This window comes from Pseudophryne corroboree, chromosome 2, assembly GCF_028390025.1.
Source record: "Pseudophryne corroboree isolate aPseCor3 chromosome 2, aPseCor3.hap2, whole genome shotgun sequence".
In the NCBI taxonomy this organism is placed as follows: domain Eukaryota; kingdom Metazoa; phylum Chordata; class Amphibia; order Anura; family Myobatrachidae; genus Pseudophryne; species Pseudophryne corroboree.
Genome location: NC_086445.1, coordinates 652970832 through 652990306, shown reverse-complemented (window position 1 = coordinate 652990306; position 19475 = coordinate 652970832). Strand labels below are relative to the sequence as shown.

The following is a 19475-nucleotide window of genomic DNA, read 5'->3' as shown; positions in this document are numbered from 1 at the left end:
AACGTCCCCATGTGGAACCGTGGTACCCCAAATGTATTTGTTTAATGTTTAACATTTTGAGATTGAGAATGGGCCGAAACGACCCATTTGGCTTCTGAACCAAAAACAGGTTGGAGTAAAAACACTGTCCCCGTTGTGCAGGGGGTACTGGAATAATTACTCCTGACTGAAGCAATTTCTGAACTGCTTCTTGCAGGGCTCTGGTCTTTGCCTCTATTCGAGACGGACTGGTGCAGAAGAACCTTCGAGAAGGCTGCTTCTTGAAAGGGAAAACATAACCCAAAGATACCACTTCTTGCGCCCAAGCATCTGTTGACTGCTGCCATGTGTGTGCAAACTGAAGTCGGACCCCTACCCTGGTGTTCCCCAGGCGGAGGCCCGCACTACCAGGCTAATGGCTTATCTTCTGGTTTGGAAGCTGGCCCTCTGGTGGCCCATTGCTTCTTTGCCTTACCAAACTTACTGTATTGGGGCTGCTTAGAATCACTTTTTCCTTTTGTTTTTCTTTGCCACCGAAATGGCCAAAAAACCAAACCCTTAGGCCTGGGGTTATAATTGGCAGGAAACCTGACCTTCTTGGATTCTGCTTCTGACTCCAGAATATCTGTCAATTCCTTACCAAACAGAATATTCCCAACACAAGGCAAAGATTCCAGAAACTTCTTAGATTCTGAATCAGCTTTCCATGTACGTAGCCAAATTGCACTGCGAGCAGCTACCGTTAAGGCTGACACTTTTGAAGCAATAGTACCCATATCTATTGCCACTTCTTCTAAGAATACCGCAGCCTGCTTCATGTGAGCTATATGGGATTCCTGCTCCCTAGTAGGTGCTGAAAGCCTGTCTCCCAGTAACTCAGCCCATTCAGCTACCGCCTTTGCCATCCAAGCTGAAGCCATAGCTGGCCTTATGACTGCCCCTGACAGAGAAAATATGGTTTTAAAAAACCCATCCACTCTTCTGTCTGTGACATTTAATGATGTTGACTGTAAAGGCAGTATAGATTTTTGCACTAATCGAATGACATGCGTATCTACCTTAGGAGGCACTTCTCTTTTTAAACAGTCCCCAGTTGGAAAAAGGTAATAGGAATCCCATTTTTTTGGAATTCTATATTTATTGGGCGTAGCCCAAGCCTTCTCCATGATTTCAGTCAGCTGATCTGACCCTGGACACGCGACCCTAACTGTTTTGGGAAGTTTAAACACAGGTGCCTTAGTTTTTAACACCTGCTCTGCTAAATCCTCTAGGGATAGAATAGCCTTCATTGCTCCAATTAATTCAGCTATATCCTCTGAGCTGATACCTTCTACCTGTTCTTCGTATGCTGAAGCAGAGTATATAGAGCTATCATCATCTGATGTATCATCCTGTGTAGCCTGTGAATTTGATGATATATTTACACTCTGTTTATCAGCTTGTTTCCTTGGAAAAGCTGTTGGGGATATACCGTAAAAAGGGAGCTGCATGTATGGGTTAATAGTGTACCCTACTCCTGGGATTGAAGCTGTAGGGATTACCCGTTCAGCTATACTGGACACGGTCTGTGCAAACATAGCCCAAGGTGGATCTACTTGCCTTTGAACAGGGATCTGCCTTGCAATCTGCTGAAACGCAAAACAATTTGTACATAAACCATCATGTGCCAGATCCTGAGAAGATTATCCCACTTTGCAGGTCAAACATGTTATGAGTGTTGGTGTTACTGTAACCTCGTCACCTTTGCCGCTCTTAGACATGATAATCAGCTTTTCACAGTGTACTACACAATTTGTGACTGTAATCACTTTACTATATTAAAGTGATATCAATCTGACCCCATCCCATGCACCAGCATTGAGGCTCAGAAGAAACCACTGACAAACATATATAAAGTCAGCAATCACACTAGCAGTCAGTCACGTTATATATTAGTCATATGAGCATATTATCAACTACAAACACATTTCAAAGTATGTAGGAGTACATATTACTGAATTCTGTTTTATACAGATCTTAACGTATTCAGACGCATTGCGACGAAAACCACAGTAATGTACACAGACTCATATGCAATAGGCACTAACTTTAACTATACATACTGACAAAAAGTAGATAGAAATTTAGTGCTGTATAACCCGTACTCAGTAGAGTGGAATACAGGGAGACTCACCTCACTTCCAAGATCGATCAATACGTTAGCGAACACTGAGTGGATCCACATGCTACTAGTGTACACTGCCGCTCCAAGAACTTTTAGTGCAGACGCACCAGTCATACAGACGCCTGTACTGCGACCGGGTCTCCTTGCGGTAGCGCTTAGTGTACACAGAAGCAGCGGCTACGCTGCGACCGAGACCCCTCGTGGTAGTGTCTGAGACGGAAGTGAGGCAATCAGTTCATGGTGGGAGACTGACGGAAACTGGTCATGAACAGGGGGAAGGGGCGACCAGGAGAGCGTCTTACTCCCCACCGCTGATATCAACCCTAGGGATTGCAGCCTCATACTATTCCTGGTGCCTTATGATCCCTAAGGCCTAGCGCTGGAGCACCCGTGGTGGCGGCGCGCCAGCTGTTTGGTAGTCTCCTCCCAATACAGTGCGGCTGTGTCCGTTATTCCCCTTTTAAGTGGAACCGATGCCTTACCTTCTCCCCGTGCTCCGGCCACAGCCTGGTAACGTCTGCTGTACCTGCTAGTATATCCGACACAGACGCCCGTTGAGACAGCACTTGTACCATGGGTAAGCGTTGTTGCGACTCGGCGGAGAGTTGTTGGAGCGACTCTTTCCAATATGCGTGTAAGACGCTGTTCGGAAAAATCACTCAGAAAACGTAGTAAGACTATAAAAATAAAATAAAAAAGCTGAGGGCTGCCAAAAACAGCAGCCCTGTGACCATGGTCTGGCTCCTGCCGCACCAAACAAAAAACTGATTTGCCTGAGAAGTGGGCGGGGATATATGGACGGGCCCGTTGCATCCTGGGAGGACTGAAAGCTTGTGATCGTTTGGTGCCAATCCGCTATCGCGCCATCATATCCAATTGTTATCCTGTTGAACCTGTGAACCCTGACGGAGAAAAATAAAGCAGCACAGAAACGATATAACCCACCCAAATCTAACTCTGCACATGTTATATCTGCCCCCCTCTCCAACATTGCACATGGTTTTGCCCATTAGAGGAAGATTTTGTATTCGCAATCAACCTTGAATTAGGCCCTATGTAAACTAAGACTCAATAAGGAGGAGTTCTGCCTTTCTATTTCAGTATGAGAAAGCTCCCATGCATAAACCAGTGACAGACAATAACGTCTGGTCAGGTTTGATGTGGAAGAACTTGCTTGGCCTGCTGAGACCTGACCTCAATTCCATTAAACGTGTTTGGCTTGAAATGGACTGTCCAACAACAGTGTGCAACCTCACTAATGTTCCTGTGGTTAAAGGGATGGGAATCCATGCATCCAGGTTACCGTAAAGAAAGCCTTCCCAGAGAGTGGAGGCTATAATAGCAGCAGATGGGGGAGAGATCAAGCACATATACAAATGGTGTTGAAATGAGATGTTCAACAAGCAAATGTATGTTTGATGTTCAGGCGTGCACATACTTTGGGCCACATAGTGCATGTTGGGCTTGCTAACTGCTTCACTGTCTATAGTCCCTCCTACCACACCTCCCCAATCCTCCCACTCCTTGCAGCAGCGCACATGTACAGACTGCAAAGCCACTTGGTCCTCAGCCTCACTGCCCGGCTGACAGCTCCAGGCATGTAATGGTAAACCAAAAGGCTAGAGGTGGAAGGGGTGGCTAACCTTAGAAGGAGTGAGAAAAGCGATGCACTGGACTCTGAGCTTTAAGCAGACCAGCCAGAGTAAATAACTACTGTACCAAAGGTAATAGTAATGTGTACAGCATGGTATTGAACTTTGAGGAACTTTTACTTATCCTTTAACTGTAATTGTTTTCTTCACAATGTGCAAGCAATGGATATGCTTTTAGACAGCAGTTTTGTATTGCTTTTTTTTTTTTTTTACGAAACATATTTAATAAAATCTTTGCATGCAACATGTAGAAAAGATATTTATATATATATTATTGTATAAATAGGATTTTAATTACCTACCAGTAAATCCTATTTTCGTAGTCCGTAGAGGATGCTCGGGTCCACATTAGTACCATGGGGTATAGATGGGTCCACTAGGAGCCACTGGCACTTTAAGCGTTTAATAGTGTGGGCTGGCTCCTCCATCTATGCCCCTCCTACCAGACTCAGTCTAGAAACTGTGCCCGAGGAGACGACATACTTCGAGAGAAGGATTTTACACAGATAGTGGCGAGAGTCACACCAGCTCACACAAACAAGGAAAACCAAGCTAACAAGCTTGAAACTCAGCAACGGCTGAATAACATTACTGAATCAAGTCAAAACGCAGTACTTAAGAACAAAGCAGTACTGAACCAAGTAACCACTGCAGGATAACGAAGCACTGGGCAGGCGCCCAGCATCCTCTACGGACTACGAGAAAAGGATTTGCCGGTAGGTAATTAAAATCCAATTTTCTCTTACATCCTAGAGGATGCTGGGGGCCACATTAGTACCATGGGGATGTACCAAAGCTCCCAGAATGGGAGGGAGAGCTCCTGCAGAACTGATTGGCCTCCGAGGACCTGAAGTTTGTGCAAAGTATCGAACTTGTAGAACTTAGCAAACGTGTTCGACCCAGACCAAGTAGCCGCTCTGCAAAGCTATAAAACCGACACACCCAGAGCAGCCGCCCAGGAAGAACCCACCTTACGAGCAGTGGGGGCCTTAACAGATTTTGGACACGGCAGTCCTGCCATAGAATATGCAAGCTAGATAGTGAACCTGACCCAGCGAGAGATCGTCTGCTTAGAAGCAGGACACCCAAGTTTCTTGGGATCATACAGGACAGAGAGTCTGATTTTCTGTGACGAGCAGCCCTCTTCACATAGATTTTCAGAGCCCTTATAACATCCAAGGACTTTGATGGAATTGAGGAGTCGGTAGCAACTGGCACCACGATAGGTTGGTTAATATGAAAAGCCAACACCACCTTCAGAAGGAACTGTTGACGCGTCCGAAGTTCAGCTCTATCTTCATGGAAGATCAAATAGGGGCTTTTACAAGACAAAGCCCCCAACTCCGAAACACGTCAAACAGAATCTAAGGCAAACAAGGTGACCGCCTTCCACATGAAAAACTTGACTTCAACCTCCTGTAGAGGCTCGAACCAATCCGATTGGGGGAACAGTAACACCACGTTAAGATCCCATGGCGCCGTAGGCAGCACAGAGGGAGGCTGGATGTGCAGAACCCCTTTCAAAAAAGTCTGAACCTCAGGGAGAGAAGCAAGCTGTTTCTGGAAGAAAATGGATAAGGCCGAAATCTGGACTTTTACAGACTCCAACCTCAGGCCCATATCCACACCTGCTTGCAGGAAGAGGAGAAACCGTCCCAGTTGAAACTCCACCGTAGGAAACTTCTTGGATTCACACCAAGATACATACTTTTACCAAATGCGTTGGTAATGTTTAGACGTTACTCCTTTCCTAGCCTGTATCAGGGTAGGAATGACCTTGTTCGGAATGCCCTTCCGAGCTAATATTTGGCGTTCAACCTTCATGCCGTCAAACGTAGCCGCGATAATTCTTGATAAGCGAACTGTCTTTGTTGTAACAGGTCCTCCCGAAGAGGAAGAGGCCTCGGATCTTCCAGCAGTAGATCCAGAAGATATGCGTCCCAAGCCCTTCTTGGCCAGTCCGGGGCAACGAGGATTGCCTGAACTCTTGTTCTCCTTATGATCTTTAGAACCCTTGGGATGAGTGGAAGTGGAGGAAACACGTACACCGACTGGAACACCCACGGAGTTACCAGGGTGTCCACCGCCACTGCGTGCGGGTCTCTCGACCTGGAACAATACCTCTGAAGATTCTTGCTGAGGCGTAAGGCCATCATGTCGATTTGAGGAACCCCCCAAAGATTTGTCACCTCCGTGAACCCCTCTGGATGGAGGCCCCACTCTCCTGGACGGAGATCGTGTCTGCTGAGGAAGTCCGCTTCCCAGTTGTCTACACCCGAAATGAAGATTGCGGACAGCGCCAACGCATGTTTCTCTGCCCAGAGGGTGATTCTTGTTACCTCTGACATCGCAGCCCTGCTCTTCGTTCCGCCCTGTCGGTTTATGTAGGCCACCGCCGTTACCTTGTCCGACTGCACTTGAATGGCTCGATCTCGCAGAAGATGAGCCGCCTGAAGAAGACCGTTTTACACGGCTCCTAGTTCCACAATGTTTATTGGAAGACTGGATTCCAGATTTGACCATCTTCCTCTGAAAGTTTTCCCTTGAGTGACTGCGCCCCATCCCCAGAGACTTGCATCCGTGGTTAGGAGGATCCAGTCCTGAATCCCGAACCTGCGACCCTCCAGAAGGTGAGACATTTCCAGCCACCAGAGGAGTGAAATCCTTGCTTTCGCTGACAGACGAATCCTCAGGTGTAAATGTAGATGAGACCCCGACCACTTGTCCAGGAGATCCAGTTGGAAGGATAGAGCATGAAATCTTCCATACTGTAGAGCCTCGTAGGAGGCAACCATCTTTCACAGAAGGCGAATGCACTGATAAACCGATACCCGGGCTGGCTTCAGGACATCCCGGACCATAGTTTGAATCACCAACGCTTTCTCCACCGGTAGAGATACCCTCTGCACTTCCGTGTCGAGGATCATCCCCAGAAAAGACAATCTCCTTGTCGGCTCCAAATGTGACTTCGGAATGTTCAGGATCCAACCATGTTCCCTGAGCAGACGAGTCGTGAGAGCAATCAACCGCAACAACTTTTTCCCGGTCGATGCCTTTATCAGCAGATCGTCCAGATATGGAATTGTTTACGCCCTGTCTGCGGAGGAGAACCATCATCTCTGCCATCACCTTGGTGAACACCCTTCTTGCTGTGGAGAGGCCGAATGGCAGTGTCTGAAATTGATAGTGACTGTCTAGCAGTGCAAATCTGAGATAAGCCTGGTGCGGCGGCCAAATCGGAATGTGGAGGTACGCATCCTTGATATCCAGGGATACCAGAAACTCTCCATTCTCCAGACCTGAGATCACCGCTCTCAGAGACTCCATTTTGAACTTGAACTCCCTCAGATAGGGATTTAACCATTTCAAGTTCAAAATCGGTCTGACCGAACCATCCGGTTTCGGTACCACGAAAAGGTTTGAATAGTAACCCTTGTTTTGCATATGAGGTGGAACAGGGACAATGACCTCTGACCGTTCTAATTTTTAAATGGCCTCCTGTACGATGGCCCTGTCTGCCAGCAAAGCCGGCAAGCCTGATTTGAAGAATCGCTTAGGCGGGAGTTATTGAAACTCCAGTCTTTACCCCTGGGACACAATGTCCTGTACCCAGACGTGGCTGAAATGTCTGAGCCTCGCATCCACCAGTCCGCCTTCCAGGCTTCGCGGTCCACAGTTATGATGAGGCTTTTGAGGAACCAGAAACAGGTTTCTGGTCCTGGGAGCCGGCAGGTGGAGGTTTTTTGGATTTTGCACGACCACCTCTAAAGAAGGTGGTAGGAGTCTTAGACGTTTTTCTCTTAGCTGTCCGAAAGGACTGCGATGCAGATAAAGAAAATGGCTTCTTCGTAGAAGGCGTAGCTGAGGGAAGAAAAGGTGACTTACCCGCGATTGCCGTAGAAATCCACGCATCCAACGCTTCCCCAAATAGAGCCTGACCTGTGTAGGGTAGGTTCTCCACACTTCTCCTGGATTCCGCGTCTGCAGACCATTGGCGTTGCCAGAGTCCCCTGCGAGCTGAGACAGACATGGAAGATATCCTTGCAGTCAGCATACCCAGGTCTTTCATGGATTCCACCATGAACCCTGCAGAATCCTGTATGTTACAGAAAAATAATTCAATGTCACTTCTATCCATTGTATCTAAGTCTAGTAACGCGCCTGACCACTTTACGATAGCTTTAGAGATCCACGCACAGGCAATGGTAGGCCTCAGCGCCATCCCTGAAGCAGGGTATATGGATTTGAGCGTAGTGTCAATCTTACGATCCACAGGTTCTTTTAACGCAATAGACCCAGGGACAGGAAAAACCACCTTCGACAGTCTGGAAACAGATGCGTCAACTATAGGCGGGTTTTCCCATTTTTTTCTATCCTCCTCAGGGAAAGGAAAAGCAACCAGAACCCTCTTGGGGGATCTGGAATTTTTCTCCAAGGTTTCCCATGATTTTTCAAATAAATCGTTTAATTCTTTAGACGCAGGGAAGGTTAGCGAGGTTTTATTATTGTCTGTGAAGTAAGCCTCCTCAACCTGCTCAGCTGTGTCAGAAATGTTTAACACGTTCACTAATGGCCTTAATCATGAGCTGCACCACCTTAGCACATCTCCATCACAGTCAACCGTCACAGTCGGTATCCGTGTCATCCTGCATAATCTGGACAAGTGTACGTTTCTGTGGGTATATGCTAGGGGATCTTGAAGGTACAGAACCTGACAAAACTGCCATAGACTTCTTTAAAACCTGAGTTTCAGTCTCAGTATGAGCTACCCTAGTAGAGATCTGAGAGATCATTCCCTTAATAGAGGTCAACCACTCATGCTCAGTAATAGGGATCTGAGACAAAACATTACATTCCTGTGCACATGGAATGGATTCCTCCTGAGAGAAAATGTCCTCTGCAGCATAAGGCAGAGTCCCTGGACATGGCTATGTGAGAAACAAACACACACAGGAAAATGTCAGACAGTTTCCCCCCAAGTATGCCACAGAGAAACACAGAGCTTGGAGCCAGCACACACACAGCGCTTCCAAAGGTAGATATAATACAACTACCTGGCGCTGACTGTGTACCTAAATAGACTACACAGTAATATTACAGCCTCCCCCCCTTCTACAACCCCCTGGTACCGCACAGGATAGCTGGAGTTGCGTGGAGGGACAGCTCTCCCTGTCAGCGTCTCTGTACTGGATCTGCAATCAGGAAAATGGCACTGAACACTGCTGGGTCTGCTCTGAGAAGCTCCGCCCCCCTGAACATGGTGCTGCTTCCTACTCTTCATTCTTTATACTGGCCTGAGGTAATGTGCTGGCAGCGTTACCGAGGTACCCAACAGCCTTGGTGACCAGTGTAGGGTATAGGCGCTGGCTCAGGGCGCCCCTCACAGTGCCACACTATGTACCGTTGAGTCTCCGGAGCGCAGTTAATACTGTGCTCCCACCCTGTTGCCGCCATCTTCACACCGGCTCCCCGCTTGCGAGGGGGGCCGGTGACTCACTTGCCACCGGAATCTTCTGGCTGTTAGGGGGTGGCGGCATGCTGCGGGAGTGAGCGGATGCCTGGGACGACTAACGATCATCACCCTCAGGAGCTCAGTGTCCTGTCAGCGGAGATAGTAGCTTGAACCCCGCAGAGCGGAAACTTTCCCCCCCCCCCCCCCCCCACAAGTCCCACGAAGCAGGGAGGCTGTTGCTAGCAGCCTCCCTGTGCCTAACTAACTCTTAGAAAAAAATAAAACTAAAGAAGCTCTAGGAGCTCCCCTAGCTGTGACCGGCTCCTCCAGGAACATTTTCTAAACTGAGTCTGGTAGGAGGGGCATAGAGGGAGGAGCCAGCCCACACTATTAGACTCTTAAAGTGCCAGTGGCTCCTAGTGGACCCGTCTACACCCCATGGTACCAATGTGGATCCCAGCATCCTCTAGGACGTAAGAGAAAATAAGAATTTACTCACCGGTAATTCTATTTCTCGTAATCCGTAGTGGATGCTGGGTACTCCGTAAGGACCATGGGGAATAGACGGGCTCCGCAGGAGACTGGGCACTCTTTAAAGAAAGATTAGGTACTACATCTGGTGTGCACTGGCTCCTCCCTCTATGCCCCTCCTCCAGACCTCAGTTAGGGAAACTGTGCCCGGAAGAGCTAACATTACTAGGAAAGGATTTGGAATCCAGGGTAAGACTCATACCAGCCACACCAATCACACCGTACAACTTGTGATAACTATACCCAGTTAACAGTATGAACAAAAAACTGAGCCTCATTCAACAGATGGCTCAGAACAGTAACCCTATAGTTAAGCAATAACTATATACAAGTATTGCAGAAGTCCGCACTTGGGACGGGCTCCCAGCATCCACTACGGACTACGAGAAATAGAATTACCGGTGAGTAAATTCTTATTTTCTCTGATGTCCTAGTGGATGCTGGGTACTCCGTAAGGACCATGGGGATTATACCAAAGCTCCCAAACGGGCGGGAGAGTGCGGATGACTCTGCAGCACCGAATGAGCAAACTCAAGGTCCTCCTCAGCCAGGGTATCAAACTTGTAGAATTTTGCAAACGTGTTTGATCCCGACCAGGTAGCAGCTCGGCAAAGTTGTAAAGCAGAGACCCCTCGGGCAGCCGCCCAAGAAGAGCCCACCTTCCTCGTGGAATGGGCTTTTACCGATTTAGGATGCGGCAGTCCAGCCGCAGAATGTGCAAGTTGAATCGTGCTACAGATCCAGCGAGTAATAGTCTGCTTAGAAGCAGGAGCACCCAGCTTGTTGGGTGCATGCAGGATAAACAGCGAGTCAGTTTTTCTGACTCTAGCCGTCCTGGAAACATAGATTTTTAGGGCCCGGACTACGTCCAGCAACTTGGAATCCTCCAGGTCCCGAGTAGCCGCAGGCACCACAATAGGTTGGTTCAAATGAAACGCTGATACCACCTTAGGGAGAAATTGGGGACGAGTCCTCAATTCTGCCCTGTCCATATGGAAGATCAGATAAGGGCTTTTACATGACAAAGCCGCCAATTCTGACACACGCCTAGCCGAAGCCAAGGCCAAAAGCATGACCACTTTCCACGTGAGATACTTCAACTCCACGGTCTGAAGTGGCTCAAACCAATGTGATTTTAGGAAATCCAACACTATGTTGAGATCCCACGGTGCCACTGGAGGCACAAAAGGGGGCTGAATATGCAGCACTCCCTTAACAAATGTCTGAACTTCAGGCAGTGAAGCCAGTTCTTTTTGAAAGAAAATAGACAGGGCCGAAATCTGGACTTTTATGGATCCCAATTTTAGGCCCATAGTCACTCCTGACTGTAGGAAGTGCAGAAATCGACCCAGCTGAAATTCCTCTGTTGGGGCCTTCATAGCCTCACACCAAGCAACATATTTTCGCCATATGCGGTAATAATGTATTGCTGTCACATCCTTCCTAGCTTTAATCAGCGTAGGAATGACTTCAACCGGAATGCCCTTTTCCATCAGGATCCGGCGTTCAACCGCCATGCCGTCAAACGCAGCCGCGGTAAGTCTTGGAACAGACAGGGCCCCTGCTGTAGCAGGTCCTGTCGGAGCGGCAGAGGCCAAGGGTCCTCTGAGATCATTTCTTGTAGTTCCGGGTACCAAGTTCTTCTTGGCCAATCCGGAACGATAAGTATAGTTCTTACTCCTCTCTTTCTTATTATCCTCAGTACCTTTGGTATGAGAGGAAGAGGAGGGAACACATAAACCGACTGGTACACCCACGGTGTCACTAGAGCGTCCACAGCTATCGCCTGAGGGTCCCTTGACCTGGCGCAATATCTTTTTAGCTTTTTGTTGAGGCGGGACGCCATCATGTCCACCTGTGGCCTTTCCCAACGATTTACAATCAGCTGGAAGACTTCTGGATGAAGTCCCCACTCTCCCGGGTGGAGGTCGTGCCTGCTGAGGAAGTCTGCTTCCCAGTTGTCCACTCCCGGAATGAACACTGCTGACAGTGCTATCACGTGATTTTCCGCCCATCGGAGAATCCTTGTGGCTTCTGCCATCGCCATCCTGCTTCTTGTGCCGCCCTGTCGGTTTACATGGGCGACCGCCGTGATGTTGTCTGACTGAATCAGCACCGGCTGGTTTTGAAGCAGGGGTTTTGCTTGACTTAGGGCATTGTAAATGGCCCTTAGTTCCAGAATATTTATGTGTAGGGAAGTCTCCTGACTCGACCATTGTCCTTGGAAGTTTCTTCCCTGAGTGACTGCCCCCCAACCTCGAAGGCTTGCATCCGTGGTCACCAGGACCCAGTCCTGAATGCCGAATCTGCGGCCCTCGAGAAGATGAGCACTCTGCAGCCACCACAGCAGAGACACCCTGACCCTTGGGGACAGGGTGATCAACCGATGCATCTGAAGATGCGATCCGGACCACTTGTCTAACAGATCCCACTGAAAGATCCTTGCATGGAACCTGCCGAAGGGAATTGCTTCGTAAGAAGCTACCATCTTTCCCAGGACTCGCGTGCAGTGATGCACCGACACCTGTTTTGGTTTCAGGAGGTCTCTGACCAGAGATGACAACTCCTTGGCCTTCTCCTCTGGGAGAAACACCTTCTTCTGTTCTGTGTCCAGAATCATACCCAAGAACAGCAGACGTGTCGTAGGAACCAGCTGCGACTTTGGGATATTCAGAATCCAGCCGTGCTGTTGTAGCACTTCCTGAGATAGTGCTACTCCGACCAACAACTGCTCCATGGACCTCGCCTTTATAAGGAGATCGTCCAAGTATGGGATAATTATAACTCCCTTCCTTCGAAGGAGTATCATCATTTCGGCCATTACCTTGGTAAATACCCTCGGTGCCGTGGACAGACCAAACGGCAACGTCTGAAATTGGTAATGGCAGTCCTGTACCACAAATCGGAGGTACTCCTGGTGAGGTGGGTAAATGGGGACATGTAGGTAAGCATCCTTGATGTCCAGTGATACCATAAAATCCCCCTCTTCCAGGCTTGCAATAACCGCCCTGAGTGATTCCATTTTGAACTTGAACTTCCTTATATAAGTGTTCAAGGATTTCAAATTTAGAATGGGTCTCACCGAACCGTCTGGTTTCGGTACCACAAACATTGTGGAATAGTAACCCCGTCCCTGTTGAAGGAGGGGAACTTTGATTATCACCTGCTGGAGGTACAGCTTGTGAATTGCCGCCAGTACTACCTCCCTTTCCTTGGGAGTGGCTGGCAAGGCTGATTTGAGGTAACGGCGAGGGGGAGACGTCTCGAACTCCAGCTTGTATCCCCGAGATACCGCTTGTAGAACCCAGAGATCCACCTGTGAGCGAACCCACTGGTCGCTGAAGTTCCGGAGACGGGCCCCCACCGCACCTGGCTCCACCTGTGGAGACCCAGCGTCATGCGGTGGACTTAGTGGAAGCAGGGGAGGATTTTTGTTCCTGGGAACTGGCTGTCTGGTGCAGCTTTTTCCCTCTACCCCCCTGCCTCTGGGCAGAAAGGACGCGCCTCTGACCCGCTTGCCTTTCTGGGGCCGAAAGGACTGTACTTGATAATACGGTGCTTTCTTAGGCTGTGAGGGAACCTGGGGTAAAAAAGTCGACTTCCCAGCTGTTGCTGTGGACACGAGGTCCGAGAGACCGTCCCCAAATAATTCCTCACCCTTATAAGGCAAAACTTCCATGTGCCTTTTAGAATCAGCATCACCTGTCCACTGCAGAGTCCATAATACTCTCCTGGCAGAAATGGACATTGCATTAATTCTAGATGCCAGCCGGCAAATGTCCCTCTGGTGCATCCCTCATATATAAGACTACGTCTTTAATATGCTCTATGGTTAGCAAAATAGTATCCCTGTCGAGGGAATCAATGTTATCTGACAGGGAATCAGACCATGCTGCTGCAGCACTACACATCCATGCTGAAGCAATAGCAGGTCGCAGTATAGTACCTGAGTGTGTATACACAGACTTCAGGATAGCCTCCTGCTTTCTATCTGCAGGCTCATTTAAGGCGGCCGTGCCACCTTTTTTGATAAGCGTGTGAGCGCCTTGTCCACCCTAGGGGATGTCTCCCAGCGTAACCTATCCGTTGGCGGGAAAGGGTACGCCATTAGTAACCGCTTAGAAATCACTAATTTCTTATCCGGGGAACACCACGCTTCTTCACACAATTCATTTAACTCATCAGATGGGGGAAAAGTTACTGGCTGCTTTTTCTCCCCAAACATAATACCCTTTTTTGTGGTAACCGGGTTAATGTCAGAAATGTGCAACACATTTTTCATTGCCGTAATCATGCATCGGATGGCCCTTGTGGATTGTACATTTGTCTCATCCTCGTCGACACTGGAGTCAGACTCCGTGTCGACATCTGTGTCTGCCATCTGAGCTAGCGGGCGTTTTTGAGCCCCTGATGGCCTCCGAGACGCTTGGGCAGGCGCGGGCTGAGACGCCGGCTGTCCCAAAGGTGTTACGTCATCGAACCTTTTATGCAAGGAGTTGACACTGTCGGTTAATACCTTCCACATATCCATCCACTCTGGTGTCTGCCCCGCAGGGGGCGACCTCACAACTAACGGCTCCTGCTCCGCCTCCACGTAAGCGTCCTCCTCAAACATGTCGACACAGCCGTACCGACACACCGCACACACACAGGGAATGCTCTGACTGAGGACAGGACCCCACAAAGTCCTTTGGAGAGACAGAGAGAGAATATGCCAGCACACACCAGAGCGCTATATAATGCAGGGATTAACACTATAACTGAGTGATTTTTCCCCCAATAGCTGCTTGTATAAACAATATTGCGCCTAAATTTAGTGCCCCCCCTCTCTGTTTAACCCTTTGAGCCTGAAAACTACAGGGGAGAGCCTGGGGAGCTGTCTTCCAGCTGCACTGTGAAGAGAAAATGGCGCCAGTGTGCTGAGGGAGATAGCTCCGCCCCTTTTTCGCTGACTTTTCTCCCGCTTTTTTATGGATTCTGGCCGGGGTATTTATCACATATATAGCCTCTGGGGCTATATATGGTGATATATTTGCCAGCCAAGGTACCGACACACCACACACACACACAGGGAATGCTCTGACTGAGGACAGGACCCCACAAAGTCCTTTGGGGAGACAGAGAGAGAGTATGCCAGCACACAGAGCGCCCCCCCCCCCCCCCCCCCCCGCCCTGCACCCACCAGTGACCGGAGCATGTGGTGTGCTGTGGGAGCAATGGCGCACAGCTGCAGTGCTGTGCGCTACCTTATTGAAGACCGGAGTCTTCAGCCGCCGATTTTCTCCCGGAATCTTCCGTCTTCTGGCTCTGCAAGGGGGACGGCGGCGCGGCTCCGGGAACGGACGATCGAGGTCGGGCCCTGTGTTCGATCCCTCTGGAGCTAATGGTGTCCAGTAGCCTTAGAAGCAGAAGCTAGCTGCAAGCAGGTAGGTTTGCTTCTCTCCCCTAAGTCCCACGTATCAGTGAGTCTGTTGCCAGCAGATCTCACTGAAAATAAAAAACCTAACAAATACTTTCTTTATAGTGAACTCAGGAGAGCCCACTAAGTGCATCCAGCTCTGGCCGGGCACAGATTCTAACTGAGGTCTGGAGGAGGGGCATAGAGGGAGGAGCCAGTGCACACCAGATCTAGTACCTAATCTTTCTTTAAAGAGTGCCCAGTCTCCTGCGGAGCCCGTCTATTCCCCATGGTCCTTACGGAGTACCCAGCATCCACTAGGACGTCAGAGAAAGTGGCAATAGTGTGGGCATTATTTGTATAGGGGGTGCTGCTGTGGACTTTAGTTGTGTAAGCGCCACTACTGCCGCCGGCAGTGCGCGTGTAAGCGCCACTACTGCCGCCGGCAGTGCGCGTGTAAGCGCCACTACTGCCGCCGGCAGTGTCCGTGTAAGCGCCACTACTGCCACCGGCAGTGTCCGTGTAAGCGCCACTACTGCCGCCGGCAGTGTGCGTGTAAGCAACATTACGTGTATAAGCGGCACAACTCTGGTGGGAATTATGTGTATAAGCGGCACTGCTACTATTGGCATTATGTGTATAAGTGGCAGTACTATTGTGGGCATTATGAGTATAAGCGGCGCTACTACTATGGGTATTGTGTAGAAGTGTCACTACTGTGTGGCGTAACATGAATAAGAGGAGGTACTACTATGTGGTGTAATATGAATCAGGGTAACTATGTGCGGTGTATTGTGAATAAGATTGTGCTACTGTGTGTCGTAACATGAATAAGAAGCACTACTATGTGGTGTAATATGAAACGGTCACTGTGCGGTGTATTGTGAATAAGATTGTGCTACTGTGTGTCGTAACATGAATAAGAAGCACTACTATGTGGTGTAATATGAATCAGGGTCACTGTGCGGTGAATTGTGAATAAGATTGAGCTACTGTGTGGCGTAATTTGAATTGGGGTGCTATTGTTTGTGTGACCACGCCCTTCCTTGCGAGACCACACCACTGTTTTTCAGCATGCACTATACCTTTATTTAGTATAGGAGAGAGGGCGCAAATTTATAATTTGCAGGGAGGCGCCGAACACCCTAGCACCGGCTCTGATCCTACAACTAGTCAAACTCCCCACATGACACCTGGTATCTGGATGTAAGGTCGACAGTTAATAAATTAACCACAAATGGTCAACATGCATTAGGTTGCCATGTCGACCTTTGGAGCATGTTAATGTCAACACAGCATATGAGTTTTTTAAATTTTTTCTCAACTTAATCATTTTTTACCATCCACGTGGACTACGAATGGGAATAGTAACCTGTGGCGAGTGCTGCATTAGTAGAGCAAGGCACCTTGTCCAAAGCTTAGTGAGCAATGCGAAGAGACACAATGCACTAATTGGGATTCCCTGTGCTGTGACAGTGAAAACGACACCCAAAAAATAAAAAAAACCTCATGACACCCCCAGAACACATAACAGATGAAGGACAGTATGTAACAATCGCTGAAGTATCCAATAATAGAATGGGGTATGTTTTCTAACCCAACATAGTGGGCTCTGCCTTTAAAAACACATTTGCCACTTTAAATTGTGCTGTAAAAGTCAGCAATTTTGAAAAACCACACTATGTTAAATCCCAATATCTTTCTGACAGCAGAGTTACTTGTACTATGTGGGTTACAATCCAATGTACTTGACAATCAGGCATTAAGGATGTAATAAGTGTTGCATACCCGCTGTCAGATTCCAGACAAACAACAGGCACATCGGTTGGGTCGAGCGTAAGCTTAGCTGCCTGCTGAGGAAGGATAGAGATCACACCAGCATGCTCATCAGAGAGACTTCCACAGCCTTCAAGGAAAGAAGAGGTTGTTAAAAGAAATGTACTGTACGCCTTTGCAGGGTCCGTACCACAGGTGGAGGGTCCCTCCTTAATTTACACACGCATAGGCATCAAAGAGCAACATGGATTGCTAATAATATGGGAGTTACAACTCACATGTAACATACCCAATTATTATTATTACATTTTATTTATAGGGCGCCACAAGTGTTTCGCAGCGCCGTAACAAAGGACAGTACAGGGAGACAAAACTTAGCATAACAGTAAATAAATAACAAAAATGGAGTGCAGGTAACAAAGAGCACCACAATTCTCAAAGCATAATACAGCTTAGATGTAAGTAACGAAGGAGTAATCATTGTACTACTTGGGGCTGGCGGCCATAGATAGAGAGGGGCCATTTACCAGCAGGAGAAAAAGCAGGTAAAGATGGTCGCTGAGTGAAATGTGTCAAGAAGAGGGCTTAGACAAGAGGAAAGAGGGCCCTGCTCTGAAGAGCTAAAAATCTAGTGGGGAGGGGCAACAGACAGATGCACAAACCCCAACTAAATTATTTCAATGTAAGACACTTACACCCCAAGTTTAATCCCTGCGAGTCAGTGCATAAGATTCCAACAATAGATGGATTTTTCATCCTGCAATGAGAGAGATAAAGGAACCTGATCAGGGTATGTTTATAGGAGACAGAGAGAGAGAAAAAAAGAACGGGAAAAAAAGAAAAAAGTGGCAGATGAAACATGTCTATTTTATAAGTATAGAAATACGTAGTGAAAAGTTTATATATGAAAAAAATTAACTTTTTGTGCCATCATTGTAGAGCCTGCTATAAGCCTAGGTGGCCATCATTAAAATCTACAATTAAATGTGTGTTCGGCTGTCTATAGGACTATATAATTATTACTACAAAAGTATTACCCTTTTTCATTAAACACAGAAAACAAGAATGTTATTAACTTAGCTGATGATTGAAAAGACCCCCTTTATTTTAGGTAACTGTACCCAGGGATCCACCAATCATCTACAGTAGTCTTCCGGTCCACCCACTAGCACAAGAAATGTCTATATCATGTAAGCAAATTGGAATGAAATAAACGGAACCAGTTGTATCGCTTACATACTGTAATACAGTCTTTTCCTGCTCATAGGGCTAGGAGTGACCTCACCTTGATGAGCTACAACAGTGTTGTTATTGGATGTGTCTTCTCCTTAAGAGTTAAACAATATTAAATGAAAATAATGCGATCCATGACAACAGGATTATTGGGTTGTGTGCACCCCACTGAGAAATCCTGCTGTTTTGCACAATTGTCAGTTTGCAGATACATATTCTGCCCTCACTCTCCAACCTGAGCACCCCACTCCTACTGTTTGAGCTGTCCTACTGTTCAGGCATAACCTGTCTCACCCTTGCCACTTTTTGTTTTAATTGTCTACTTTTGTATTTTCCTGTCTTATGTACAATCTGTCCTATTTTCATCATCATTTATCAACAATTTTTTAAATTATACAACCACTACTATGGTATTTTAAGTCATGATTATAATAATACAACCTGATCTCCCCCTGTGAGCTTTTGATAATAAATTACAGGCGCTACGATTCCACTAGTGTCACACAGTAATCGGAGCCCATCACGTTGTCTAATTGGTCACGTGATAAACCGCTATATACGGGGTTAGAAAAGACAATGCAGCAGTTTCACCAGATAATGAGAGTTATCTTCCGCACAGCCTACACAGCCAAGTAACAATGTGAAAGAAGACGCATGCATTTGAATCTTACGTGTCCTCCAGATGCTGCTCCAGAGCCGCCTCCATTATGCCACCGTCACGTGATTCCGCTTCCCGTTGTGCGTGTGCTCACGTACCCCGTCAGGTGACTCCATTCCTCCGCCGCACAAGTGTCGTATATAGTCACGTGTCTCCGTCTATCACTTGTGCTTTGTTCGTCTCTGAGAGAGACAAGGACCTCTAGTGGTCAGTGTAGAAAGTACTGCATAGCTGGTATTCGATGTGCTAATACGGTATTATGGGGGTAATTCCAAGTTGATCGCAGCAGGAATTTTGTTAGCAGTTGGGCAAAACCATGTGCACTGCAGGGGAGGCAGATATAATAAGATTTTAAACCGACCGGTAAATCTTTTTCTCCTAGTCCGTAGAGGATGCTGGGGACTCCGTAAGGACCATGGGGTATAGACGGGCAGGGCCGGCTCTAGGCATGTTCGAATAGAGCGGCCGCGCAGGGCGCCACCCTTAATGGGCGCCACGCGCTGGCGCCGCCATATTCGATGCTGGAGCCGGCCCTGTGTGTGTGCTGCTGCAGCATTTGGCGGTCGCGCTGTGTATGCGCGCTGCGCGGCGCCGGTATCTAACGTCAGACGCCGGCGCCGCGCATAGCCCGC

General features: G+C 48.0%; 1 protein-coding gene across 1 annotated transcript in view; it reads right to left on the bottom strand.

Moving 5' to 3' along the window:
• The window catches only part of LAMTOR5 (late endosomal/lysosomal adaptor, MAPK and MTOR activator 5), a 29038-nt gene extending 10065 nt beyond the window's left edge, over positions 1-18973 (bottom strand). Inside the window, exons 1-3 of the mRNA XM_063955014.1 lie at positions 18857-18973; positions 17648-17709; positions 16965-17082 (exon numbers count right to left, since the gene is read on the bottom strand). Of these exons, the coding sequence (XP_063811084.1) occupies positions 16965-17082; positions 17648-17709; positions 18857-18891 (215 nt within the window). The 5' untranslated portion in view covers positions 18892-18973. The remainder of the gene's footprint in view (positions 1-16964; positions 17083-17647; positions 17710-18856) is intronic.
• Between the last annotated feature and the right edge of the window lie 502 nt (positions 18974-19475).